This window comes from Triturus cristatus, chromosome 7 (genome assembly GCF_964204655.1).
Source record: "Triturus cristatus chromosome 7, aTriCri1.1, whole genome shotgun sequence".
NCBI classification, from domain to species: Eukaryota; Metazoa; Chordata; class Amphibia; order Caudata; family Salamandridae; genus Triturus; species Triturus cristatus.
Window position 1 is genome coordinate 538,147,844 of NC_140590.1, and position 13,456 is coordinate 538,161,299.

Here is a 13,456-nt window from a genome sequence, read left to right on the forward strand (position 1 = left end):
AACAGCTTTTTTCCTCATAGACGTTTCACATTTCCAAGACAGTGTTTCCCATATTCTTTCATACCCTGACTCTCTTGGACCAGCCACATGCATGTGGCGGAATTTTGCACTCCAGAATGCTGATCTGGCTGTTATTCTATGAAGCCTGTTTTATAGAAACCACAGGCAGATGTGCTAATGTTATTTCTGGGAAATGTAGGATCTCTAATTTGGAGCAACTGCTGAAAGGTAACGGACCCTAAATGTTCCAGAAACCTCTGTACAAATAACGAATAAGGTTTGGCATCACTTGGTGAATTGGGGCAGAGATTATACAGCTACTGCCATTAGTATTTAGTCTCTTAAAGTAGCTGTGTTATACAAAATAGAACATTTCTAGATTGGTATTTCCTCATTTGCTGTCCCCTTTTGCCTCAGTTCTGTTTCAAATTCCATAGTGATTTCCAGTATATGTGCAATATATGCATAATGAAATGTATGCATTAATAATTTTCACATGACTTTAGCATTTATGCTGCCCTTTCTGTGCCCATCTAATGTACATTTTCAGGTTTTAAAGATGACCTCCAGCAAGTGTGACTCAGGTTTACCCCAGAAGAAAATAGCTTATGCCCTGCATGTGTACTTCTGTGTTTGACAAAGCTGTAGAATATCTTAAATCTAAGATGTCCTTTCACTCAAGGAGATCTATCCGATTCTGTCAGTAATTTTGGACTTCCTATTGCTGTGGCCATCCCATTAACAAGTGTGTTATTTCATTGACTACACCAATCTGCAGTGGTTTTCTTTGGGGCATTTTGTGTCCTAATTCCGTGGTTGAGGACAGTGCAGTATAAGTTAACCCATTGCCAGTAAAACAAGGGGAATGTGAGTATCAAAACAGGTTGCCTTAAGAAGTACGGCTACCGAGGGATGACAAGTGGATCTGGTATTTTTCGCTCATGTGACACGTGTAGTGGTATTGCCCTCATCTGAAGTGTTCGTTCAGTTATCCAGTAAGGAGGTTGTTTGGCTAGGAAAATGTTCAAGTTTGGCCCAAGAATAATGTTTCATTCTGTATTTTTTGTCTTTCTGTTTTATAATCCTGGTGTGAATCCATGTGACCCGCAGTCTACATTCCAGGTAAACCTGGTTCCCTGTGACGCTTTCCTGCTTCATGTTGTCTGTTTGCACATTAATCACATCATCATTTAAGCACCTCCACTCCTATGTACACCACAATTGATGTGGATCTTGTCCATTCCTGAATGTCTCACATATAACAAGACCTCTATTGCAGCTTTGTTCTCACCTACTAACCAAACCAAATCTGTATTGCACAGATTCCTATCTTTTTGCCTGAGCTAACTATCTGCTGAGTGAAAAGATGAGCATTGAGGTAGAAGTAGGAGCAGCTTTGAAAACCTCCTGTGTGTGTTTGGTGCTGTGAGATACATCACAGACCTTGCAAGTGAGAACTGACTTGCAGAATGTGATTTGCACTATGCAGTATGGGCAAGATTTAGCAAGAACGTGTAGAGGTGTTCTGTTTTTTTTCTTAGTTCACACATCCTCTTTAGAACATTCCTATGTGCAGCAGCCGAATAATAACAAAGTGAGATTGGGTACCTTTGCCAAAAGAACTGTCAAATTGTTATAAATCACCTCCTATTGTGCATGCCAAATGAAGTTGCACTTTTCATGGCCTCCTTACTGAAAATCACACCAATTCAGAAGATAAACTGCTAACATTTCTTTCTGGGCAATAAAAGAATCCTGGCTAAAGATACTTGTGAAGTAGCAACACAGGACACTTAGTCAATGAGTAATGTTCTTGTTCAGGTGCCATGTCTTCAGCAAGGTGTGACAACCTTTCTGGTTGCCTTCCTGGCACATGCACCCCGTACACACTGTTGTTGGGATGAATCCATCAGGTGTTCAGGAAATATCTTCATTTTGCTCCCCCAGAATCACTCAGGCTGATATTCGTCTGGCCTTCTCACCCAGACTCCCCAGTACACAGCAGCAGCTATTTCTGGGATGGCGAGGTACTGGTTAAAAATAGTTGAAAGCTGCTTTGGCAAAATGAGAAGTATATTATAGGAGTTGCTAAAATTTCAACATTTCATTTTACATGATGGAGTAGCGCAGCTCTGGTTCTTACGTCCCTCAAGCCTCTTGTTACTGCAGTTCAAACCAAATCAGCTGCAGCTTCAAGATTGATGTGGAGCAACTCCACAAACGCTACCAAAGCAGAAGGCCATTTTAAGTGGGGTGGGGTGGAGTAGAGCAGGCTTGAATGGTAAATACTGCTACTACTCCATTTGAAAACAGAACTCCACAGACATTCTGTGTCCTTAAAGTAGGTGAAATATTTATTTTGTGTAGAAGCTATGTATGTAGCACATACTAGAGGGAAGGAAACTTGTAAATACTCTTGCACAAGTTGTGTTTTATAGAGCTGTCCATTTTCCCATCCTATCCCATCTCAGTTCAACCACTATAACCATAATGAAAGATCTCTAGACTTGGTCCTATGTTAGCCAGCCTCCATGGCAGCCTAAATATAAGGAGATGCAAAGCCTCCACTTTCAAAAGATGCACACCACAGGCCATGGCTCGCACACTAGCAGTCTTATAGGAGAATGTCTCCTGGGAAAACTTTTCATCCATTGGTGGACTAGTCTGTCAGAAACTATGTTGATCTGAGTGGAGCTCTTACTACTTTTGTTATCTTTCTAGGAACATTTACAGATCACAATTCATTTCCCCTTAATGTTTTAAAAACCATAAAATGCAAGCTTCGTTTGGCTGATTATATTGAATTTTTTCCCGTACTTAAAGTAATGACATTTTTCACTTTTATAGATTTCCTTCAGATGTTGGCATATTAAAATCTGCAAAAATCCAAATATGCCTGTGAACCAAAGATGGGTGGGAGAGTGCTACACTTGTAAATGTAAATGTAAATGTATGGATACTTGTATAGCGCACGACTACCCGAAGGCCTCTCGGCGCTTGTACGAATACCGCTGTGGAACCCATCCTGGCTTTTCCCTGTGAGGCATCCACTCCTGGGCACCCCCAAGGTGAAGGCCAGGCATCCTTAGCGTTGTGGGGGCCGTTGTGGAGATTAAGCAAGCTATTGCCCAGAGTTGCAGAGTGGGACTCCATGATTAGAATGGCACCGAGGCGAGAATTATCAGGTCCGTGGAATTTTTGAGCCCAAGACCCGCCGAGGCGGGGAATTGAACCCTGGTCCCGGGCTAGACCTCTGCATCAGGGTCTGCCGCGCTAATCATTGAGCCACACTTCTCCACTTGTCTAACATTCTAGATTGGACTTTGGTCTGATGAACTGTCACTGCAGGTTTCCTTCATCACAGGTTTAATGCGGTGAAAATCACATGTCAGAATGTTCTAAACAGTGCTACTTTTTAATAATGCAGGAAAACATTCCATGACTTTCCCTTGTTACATATGATAGCAGGATTTAATACATACAGCTTTGAGAAGGAGGCTCTTAGTTTTAATAGCTAGAACTTGATTCACAGTCATAAGTGTTTAGCAATTTCGGGCATTAGAGTGGATGTCTGGAAGGAGACTGGAGCATCCTTTTAACTGTACACCGAATTCCTTTAGGCATTCTCTGATGCACTCCTTTTTACTAATAAATAGCACACCCTTCCTGCTTTGTGTATATGTAGGGTAATCTAAAAAATGTTTATGAACGATTTTATTTGCCTCACATCCATACTTGCTTTAACAATGTGTTTATAATTCTTGTATGAATAAATTACCTTTTGTTGACTTGATTCCTCTTATGCTGTTTCTCTTGCCCCCTTCACTTCCTCTTCTTTATCCTTCTCATGGTTTCTTCCTTTCTTCCCCCTTTCTGCCTCCCTGCTCCCTACTCTCAGATTTGTTTTCCATTTTTTTCTGCTCTCTATTTCCCAGTCCCTCTAATTTTTTGTGTGCCTCTTTTGTATTTGGTTCCAACTTTCTCTCTTTTCTTCCCTTCCCTACTCTTGTTCTCATATTTCACTTCTCACTTTGTCCCAGTCTACTTTGCTTCTCAAACCTCTGTCCTTAATTCTTTTCTTCCAGGTTCTCCATTTTCATTTACCCTACTTTCTTTTCTCCCTTATAAAAAGTCTGTGATCCTTTTCTCCATTTATTTTACCTGTGGCCCTCCCCGCCATTCTCCCATCTCCAGTAAGTCTCTATCCTCAGCTACCATAATCTCTTCTTGTCCCTCCCCCACCTAAGGTTTGCTAAAGACCGCATTCTGCAATTCAACTTTTCTTTGCCTTCCTTGTATTTCTATTTTCATTGAATAAAATGGTGCATTATGTTACTTTTGTTTGTTTGCATTTCCTTTAAAAGCAGGATACTGGCAGTTGACTGAAGCCCCTCAAGTCGAGGGACGGCAGAAGAATAATCGGGCTGGTTTGTGGGAGGGTTGGGATAATGCGAGGCTTGCAGGAGTGTAATTTTTTTTCTATTTCTGTGATCTTGTCCCACTAATATCTTGGGTACTTGGGTAATCTCCAATTTTACATCTTGTAATCCACCCCTTCTGGTGGTTGGTAGTGACTTCAGTTTCGGAATTTTATACTCTGTATCCAATAAGGACCACAAGACCTTTTGGGGACTCCACTCCTAACAGCTTGTATTTGTGCCTACTAATAGCTACTGTCCTTATGTGGGATGACCCTCTTTTTCAGATTCACTAATTATATTGGTGCATGCGGATGACCACAAATGAGCGATTCTGTAACCTGTCCCCTCTAGTAATTTGCACTTGAGGTGATTCCAAACCAGTTTACTTATTTACTATTGGCCAATGCTACTTTTGTCGCACTGAGCATGCTCAGCAGGGTGGGTTTTCAAAATGTGGGAGGGCAAGAGAACATTTTGCATGGCGTTATTCTTTATATAAGAACATTAGTGGTTCTAAAGCTTGTTGGCATCCTCACTGAATAGAGCTGCTAGTTATATGTATTCACATGTGGATTGAGTTTTCCAGAGCATTTTACCCTCTAAGGCAGACATGAGAATCTGCATCTGCTTAGGGGTTCATTCTGTTGTAGATTTAGCGAAAGTTTTGCAGTGGGTTAAAGGTTTATGTAGCGACACATTGTCGGTACTGAGCAGCGTTTAATGGTCAATATTTTGTTTAGTTTTTGCCAAGTTAGATGTAGTTTTAGACTCAATTTTGCAGCACGTGTAAGGGTTCCCTTGACAGGTAATAAGGGATCTAGAGATCACAAAGGTACATTTTATGTCAAGTATGCCGTAGGAGTAGGAGTAGGGCAGACTAGACAAAGAGCAAGGTCTACTTATGGGAAGGAGTATCAACACTGTGTTCATATTTGTAATGCTTTATTTCAGAAGCTAAGCTGCCCATAAATCACTTTTTAAGTTATAAATAAAAGCATACTTACAAAAAGACTTAATTCTAAGAACATTCCAACTTAAGAATCACAACCTAAAGTTGGAACATACAGTTCTTTTCCCTCCCCAGGGTGTAATACTCTTTGTCAGTTAGCAATATTTTTTTCATATGTTTTAAATAGATAGTTTAGTAGTTAGGTAATTTTTGTTATTCAGGAAAAGGCATATCAAATAGTGTGAGAAACAAAGAAAAATAAGCCTTTAAAGCTACCTCAGTTTGACCTGATCCACTCTTCCTCTTTGCTTTTATTCCATAGACAGGCTGAGATCATTTGCTTAAATGATGGTCTTCTACGTAATTAAATAAACATTTAACAGTGCCATGATTTCATCTTAGACGTCGAAATCATTGACAAAATAGAATCTTTGTAAATGGAACAACTTGAATTCTGCCACATGCTTTGCAGACTCACGTTAGCCAACAGAATCTTGATTATTATTTCTAAATGGACACAATAGTGAGTCCAGGTATCTGTTAGGGTTATCTGCCATGGAGCAATGTCTTGTATGTTACAGGATTTCTTTGGAGTTGGGGTGTGGCCATGGGAATGTCCCTGCTAAGCATGCTCATTGTCATGGTGGAGGACTGGGGCTGCTGGTGCTTTTCACTTACTCTTCCAAGTCTTTTGTTTCTTTCTTTTTCTGTCTTTGTTTCTTGGTGACAGGTACAATCCGTAAGGCACAGAACCTCCTGAAACAGTATTCCCAGCATGGGCTGGACGGCAAAAAGGGGGGCTCAGCTCTCACGCCTACGGAAGGTAAATTGCACTAATCTTTTTCCTGGTGATTAGCTTATTGTGTTCTAGGGTGCAGCAGAGTTTCTGTTAGCCTATGGGAAGGACAAGGGTTGTGTTTAAAGGAGAGGTTGGAAGTAGAGATGCATGTCAGCAATCATCATACTACAAGAATTGATTTTTGTTTTGATGTTTGAAGTATACCTGGGAAATCTGTGTATGGCTGTTGTTTGGGTTTGAAGTTCACTGCATTGGCTGCTTTAAATGTCCGTTGAACATGGCTGTTGACTAGTCCTCCTCAACACCAATCCCATGATTCCATCCTCTCCTCCTCTCACTCTTCTCATGGATCACCACTTCTTTGTTTAGTGGTAGAATCACGAGAGAGGTTCCAAGAGACCAACAGAAGCCATTCTTGATTTATGCCACATTAAATGCACACCTTTTGTTGTCATGTCCAACTTCTTTAAATCCCAAGTTGTGGGAATAACACCACTGTGTGCCACTACTGAAATCTTAACTGACGTTATATGTAGGATCTGGATTATCCAATGCCTGCCTCATCCACATTTTGTCCTCTGAGGCCTGATCTTTCCAATGACCTATGCAGAGGGAAAACTAACCAATGTCCTATTTTTGGTTCATATTTTACATTCATTTGAATGCATTGATTTCTGTGTGCCCAATATCACTTTTCAAAAAAATCCTTTTGCAAATAGACCCGTTAATAACTATTACGTGTCTGCTATTGCTGTGCCTATCAGTGCTTACATCTCCTCTCACTATGATACTATTACTGTTGAAACTCCCATCGTCCCATATGGCTGGTCATACCACAGTTCTATTTGTCCTGATCATGCCATTTTTCTCCCTTATCACAATAATAATACTGCTGCTTTCATCTTGTCGTCATTTTAATAAAGGCGGTCTTCGCCCTCGCAGCCTGTGGCTGTAATGCTGCTTTTCACTGTTCCTCACCTTATTCTTTCCTCTCCAACCTTGCATGATAAACCAACACTTTTAATTCCTCTTGGTTCCCTTATGTTCCTGCATTTACCTTGGATGATTCATTCTTTCCAGGCGTATCGCCGACTTCTTGAGTGAATAAGCAAGAGTATCCTTCCACTAAAGCTGTACTTCCCTACTGGTAACTACTTTGGTGTCATTGTAGTTTGCCCCACTGCCATCATTAGTGAACTGCTTTGCGACTCTAGTCTTTCAGCATATTAAGCCTGCCTTATTACTCACCTTTATAGAGGTCGATTAGAAAAGTAAGAGGGCATACTTGTGCCCTCTAGGTGTTTCCTTGCTGGGCATCTGAAATGTTAGAATTGGATCCCAAAGAAATTCTCATTTTGGGACCTTTACAAGGGTCATGTACAAAACAGGACTTCAAGGCTATTTTTTTATTCTTATTTATTTATGAGTCTGTTGGAAAATAGAGAATGCATGGAAAAGGGACATGGTGTATCCTTCGTGGCCCATCCAAGGTGAACTCTGCAAGAAAAAAGAAAAAACATTGATGAGATTTAAAGTGTAGGCAATCATGGGCCTAATTTAGTGGTGGATGGGTTAAACCATCACAAAGTGACCGATGTCCCGTTCACCTTACTACAGGTGCATTACACCTTTCGCACTTGAAACAAGGTGATTGGGAAATCTTACAGATACAGCCCCTTAAAACGAAAGAAGTGGGACAATACAGGTATTACATTGATTTTAGAATCCCCCCAATAGCAGCAACAAATTAATCCGGTAACAAATGCCTCGGCCTCAAAGCTGCCCTTTAAAAGCGGGAAAGAGCAAATATAACATGTTTGTTGGATAAGAGATGCAAAAACATAAAACCTGATGAGCTTGCTTAAAATTCAGGGGTTTCAGTAACTGGATAAGGAACGATTTTCTAGACACACTAAAATATTTACAAACCATCACAAAATATAGGGTGTTCTGCGGGGACATATTGTCGCATCCTCAGGGCTCCACGGTCCCAGATTGACTCCAAACAGTGAAGGAAGCCAGAAGATGAGTCAGCAGGTTAAACCGGAATTTGACCAGAACAAATCTATCCCTCTCATTGGTAACAATGGAAAAGTATGTCTCCATAGCCTGAACTGTTTGTAGGAGCACGTACCCCTGCACCATTGGTTTCATCAGCTCTGTCCGTTATCTTTGTAAGGTCATGCGTTCTAAGAACTGATCCCACACCCTTTTCAATTCCATGCGTTGTAGGAATTTGGGGTTATGAAATATATCCTCTCTGCCCAGTTTTATAAAATCTGCCTTCACGTAGTCAATCTAAGTAATTTTTATGCACATGTTCAAGGGATAAACAATCTGTAAGAGCGGCCTATTCAGCTGAGCTCCCTCACCCATCAATCAATCATTCAGTCGGTATCTGATGGGTATCCCGGTAGGTCATTCCAGGCTTTGGCTGCCAGGTGGGAGAAGGAGCATCCTATGCTCGGGTATGATGGTTGTAGGGGGGGGGGTGACAAGGGTGGCTGGTGGACTGGTGGAAGGTGAGGCGATTGTTCGGGTATTCTGGTCCCGTGTTGTGGAGGCCTTTGTAGGCATGCGTGAGCAGCTTGAAGTGGCATCTCTTCTTGATGGGGAGCCAGTGCAGGCTACGGAGGTGGGGGGTGATGTCCAGATCTTAATCCAACATATCAGAAGCAAGTATGTCTTCTATATATTTTATTCAAAGCTCGTCATGGACAGAGAAAGTAGGTGTATTTTTGGAGACCTGCAATATGCATCTTAAAAACACGTTTTCTGCAGTCTGAATGCCATCAACATTCGTGTATCTCCCAAACCTCACTGCCATATAAAGCCTTATAAACCCATTTGACCTAGTAAATCCTAATGTTTTGGGGGCCTAAAGCCCAACTTCTGGGCGAAACTAGCCTTCACCTGCAGCCTTAACAAGCTCACACTTCCTCCCTTCAGTGTGGGGCTTCCAGTTATTGTTCACATCGAATAGCACCCTGAGGTATGAGAAAACTGGGACTTTTGAATCCATGGCCTGGGAATACCGCAGCAAAGTGTAGGTGCGTACATCTGATAATGGAAGCACAATGTCCAGGTCCACCCTTTTAGCAACAAGCAAACCCCACAACGTCCTGCGGTGGATCCTGTCAAAGACGGATGTGATGTCTATAAATGCCAAGTGAAGGGCTGCAAACCGGGCAGTAGTATACTTATTTATAGTTAGATTTAGATTCCGACCTGAAGCCGTATTGTACTTCAGACAGAATATCATTCTCTTCCGCCCACAACATCGTCCTGTTGGAAAGTGCCCTCCCATGACTTTTCCTGATGAAACAATCTGTGATATTGGCCGACAGCACTGGGGATTATCCTTGTCCCCCTTTTTGCAAATTGGTACAATTACAGCAGTGGGCCATGAAGGTGGAGCCTCCTCCCTCACTGCAGCATTGAAGACCAACGCCCTAGCTGGACCCCGGATCTCAACGTTGTCCAAAAACAGATCTGGGGTTATCCAGTCCGGTCCTGTGCCTTATTGCAAGATAATGCCCTGGGATACTTCATCAAGCGTAAAAACCACATTGGATCTTCTCCTCGCTAATCTACCCCAGTCCTCCTCATCTCCACTGAGCCTAAAATGATAAACACCCTCAAAATGTTACAATAACTGTTGCTCAGACATGTGATGGCATACAGCTGGGCCGGTTGCATCAGCAAAGTAAGGCTTGCTTATCACCCTCTAAAACAGAGAGCTATCTCTGGTCTCACTAGCTTGAGCTAATTCAACCCACGAACTTTTGCATAAGATAAGTGTGCAGTTTGCTAGACCCTTGTATTCCCTCCGACTGGAGACAATATGATCCCCATCTCTGGGTCCCCTGCTTAAGAGCTACCTTCAGATGACAGATACCCTTGGAACAATTTTGGTCAAACGATTTTGAATCCTGCAATCTTATATTTGTCACAGGAGCCTTCAAGGGTGCGGACATCTTCTGAGCAATACTAGCAAATGTCGACAGGATAGCCCCACTAGAAGAACATAAATTCAGACATGCGCAGATTTCCTGCCAGCACCCAGTAAAAACAGCCACTTTGAACTGAATAGGCTCCACCTGAGACCATCCAAGTCTCTTACTTTGATCAGATAGCAAAAGCCCACCTTGTACCTCAACCAAATATCTCACTCCCCCAAGTAATCCACCAGTGGCAAGGGACAGGAAGTTGTGATCACTAACAGTGCTATGAACTATGTTAAAATTGTAGATGAGCAAAAATAAAGGAGCTGGCACAAAAATGAAGTCAATGAAAGAAGCGCAGCCTCTTCCTTCAAATGTAGGCAAAATACATGAATAGGCAGACTCCACTAGATTCTCTAAGGCAAAAACAAGATTATAAGTATTCAAAATAGTGTTAAGCTCCAAGCCCTCCCTCGTGTGAGCGATGTGAAGCCCTTCTACCAAGATACTTTCAGGCTTAATATTAACCTGATGTAAAGGACAAACACACAAATGGCAATTGAAATCACCCACTAATATTACCTTATTTATCTCAAGACCATGCCCCGCCAGAGTATCAATGGCAGAGCGTAAGCTGAAAAGGTTGGATACCTCCTCCGACCAAGCTTTCGTATTCAAAAAGTAAATCAATACTATCCATGAAGAGCCTCTGAAAGATAACTTCAACACCTGCAACAGATGTGAGCCCCATGCTAGATCCTTGATGCTCCCTTATAGTTCCACTGAAACAAAGATAAGACCCCCCTTTAGCCCTCCCCGCCACTGGGGCCACTGCTGGGAAAAATAGGTTTTGTATCCTTTGGAAAAAAAGAAGAAAAAAAAAGATTTTTCTCTTCCAGACAGATGTCCTGATGAGATGCAACCAATTACAGTCACTAAACTTAGCCGACAAACCCGCAATATTCCAAGATCATATCATCCTGCTTGCTAGTCAAAATATCTCTAGTAGAGTTGAGAGATGTATCGGTAGGGGCTAGTCAATCACAGGAATCGAGGTTACCTAGGGGCGTAAATCTGTTCGCTTGACACAGGACTAAGGACACTTGCGGGACAGATGGGTGCCCCTGCCAAACCTCTTGCAACAAAGATTGACAGACCAATCCCGGCTCATAGAAGAAACCAAGAGGAAGGGCCTGGATGTTGGTTAATCAAGAGGATCTGAGTGTGCCTAAGGTGGTCAAAACCCGTGCAGCAATGGGGGTTTATTGAAATTAATCAGAACCCTTCCCCCACGCCCATCTCTTAACATTAAAGCCCAACCAATTTACCCACCGCACCATCTCTGTGCCTATGTTAGAATGCGTGTCAAACCAGTGTACCACTTTGTTTTTCAGCTCCTCAAAGGATTTAGGTGTTGGCTTAGTCAAGGGGGGTTACATTCCCGAAGACTACTACTTACGGGGTCACTTCAAGTGATGGGTTAACCACCACCCCTGTCTTGGGGGATGAGGGACGGGCCACTACAGAGAGTCGGGACCCTGTGATTGGTGCTGAGGGGCCTGAAGAGGCAGAAAAGACGCCATTTGAGAAGCTAACAGGCTGGGGAGCTTTAGGTAGAAAACTGGTTCACTGGGGTGCTCTAGCAGACCCTGTGGTTGGGCTAAACGGGTGTTATTTAACACCCCAAAGGATAAGGTGCTCGGTCCCTTTTGTGGGTCTACGAAATTTCTCATGTGGACCAAAATCTGCGATAATCTAGATTGATCACTGCTTGCCTTGACATGATGGGTCCACTTTGGCGTTCAGGACCGCATCAAACTTGCTCAAGTAAGCATCAGGCAGATTGTCTAATCGCTGAGGGAAACATGACATTTGTTCAGGCTGCACGCCCACATTAAGTAAGGTACATCTCTGTTTTGGGGCAGCTGCCGTCTCCTGTGCTTACACATAGGGCTTATAGTAGGGTTAAATTGCATAAGATCCTGGGTGTCTCCATCTGAGGCACCCATTCTCTGAGGCAAGGCTATAACCACAGAGATTCCATCCAAGTCACCTCGACAGGCGGGTTATGCTTGTCCTATTAGGCTCCAAGATCACAGTAGGAGCATCAAAGAGACTGGGGAAACTTGGGCGGGGGGCGAGGGATAAGAGAAAGGCCATCCATAGTTAGAGATAGCCTTCTTTCTGCCAATTCAATCTCCTTAGGTACAACCCCCACGGCCCGGGTCAAAAAAAACCCTTGATGGTGGTAATCTGTGAGGTAACAGGAGGAGACAGTGGCTCTAAGGCAGTCGCCTCCACTCAGAGGAACAGGAATCGACTCACTGCACAGAGCTGATGCTTCCATAAGATACGACAAATATGGTGGAGGTAGAACTCTCCAGACACACACCCTCCCACGCAATAGTGCACTAAGACCGTGAAGACGCTTAAAATTTAGTCCAAAGTGACCCCCACTAAAGAAATGACATGCATCTCAGTTTAGTTTTGGTTGCTGTCCCACGTTGTGCCTCAGTCCACTGTGGTCCTGGCTCTTAGTTCACAGGATTTAACTAGTTTTGGTTACAACATCAGAATAACTAGAAGATTACTATACAAATCCCAAATATGGTAGAATTATGTAAGCTTGGTAATACTTCTGCCTTAGAAACAATAGTTAGAAATTGTTCTTACTATCATAAGGATAGAATTCAGACAGTGGACTAAAATCCCAGTACATAACCACCATAGAGGTAGAATTCCAGACTATGGTGGCAATCCCACTGTATGACACTTTTGTTTCCCGAATTTGGGCACTTACAGATGTAAAAGTCTTTTGCTCTTAAAATTCACATTCCACCAGAATGTCTGTTATTTTTTGTCTAGGGTTCTGCAAATTAGTTTCTTCATGTGCCAAACGGTTTATAACTAAGCTCTGAGCACAATGGAAAGACGGTGTAGTGATTAAAGAAATGGTTTATTATGTTGTATAGTTCAGACCCACACCACCATACGAGTAGCAGAGGCAGCACAGCTCTATTGGAACCACTGTCTGTTCGGAACTTCACTGAGACTAAGTTGGAATTGGAAGACCGGCAACAAGCTCAAGGAGCAGTACAAATTACTGAATATTTTATGAATCACACATGCATGAGACTGATGAAGACTATTTGGGAGATGCCACAAATGTCTTTTGAACATTTGGTTTAAAGTAGGGTTTGGCAACTCCATTTGCAATGTCTGAGGTAGCCATCCAGACACGTGATATCTTCTAGAGAATACCCCTGAAGATCTAGAGTGACCAGACCTATATGGAATGGCCATCGCCATCCTTCCCGAGCAGTAACAAAGCACATTGAAGATG

At 42.6% G+C, this 13,456-nt stretch overlaps 1 protein-coding gene across 6 annotated transcripts in view; it reads left to right on the plus strand.

Annotated features, from left to right (window-relative positions):
- The window catches only part of EXOC7 (exocyst complex component 7), a 320,098-nt gene that overhangs the window by 95,554 nt on the left and 211,088 nt on the right, over nucleotides 1-13,456 (plus strand). For 3 of the 6 annotated variants that reach the window (XM_085616945.1, XM_085616940.1, XM_085616944.1), the window contains exons 7-8: nucleotides 1,111-1,122; nucleotides 6,101-6,193. The exons of 1 other annotated variant lie outside the window; for it this stretch is intronic. In XM_085616945.1, the coding sequence (XP_085473071.1) occupies nucleotides 1,111-1,122; nucleotides 6,101-6,193 (105 nt within the window). The remainder of the gene's footprint in view (nucleotides 1-1,110; nucleotides 1,123-6,100; nucleotides 6,194-13,456) is intronic. 2 more of the 6 variants (XM_085616942.1, XM_085616941.1) reach the window with 2 other exon arrangements.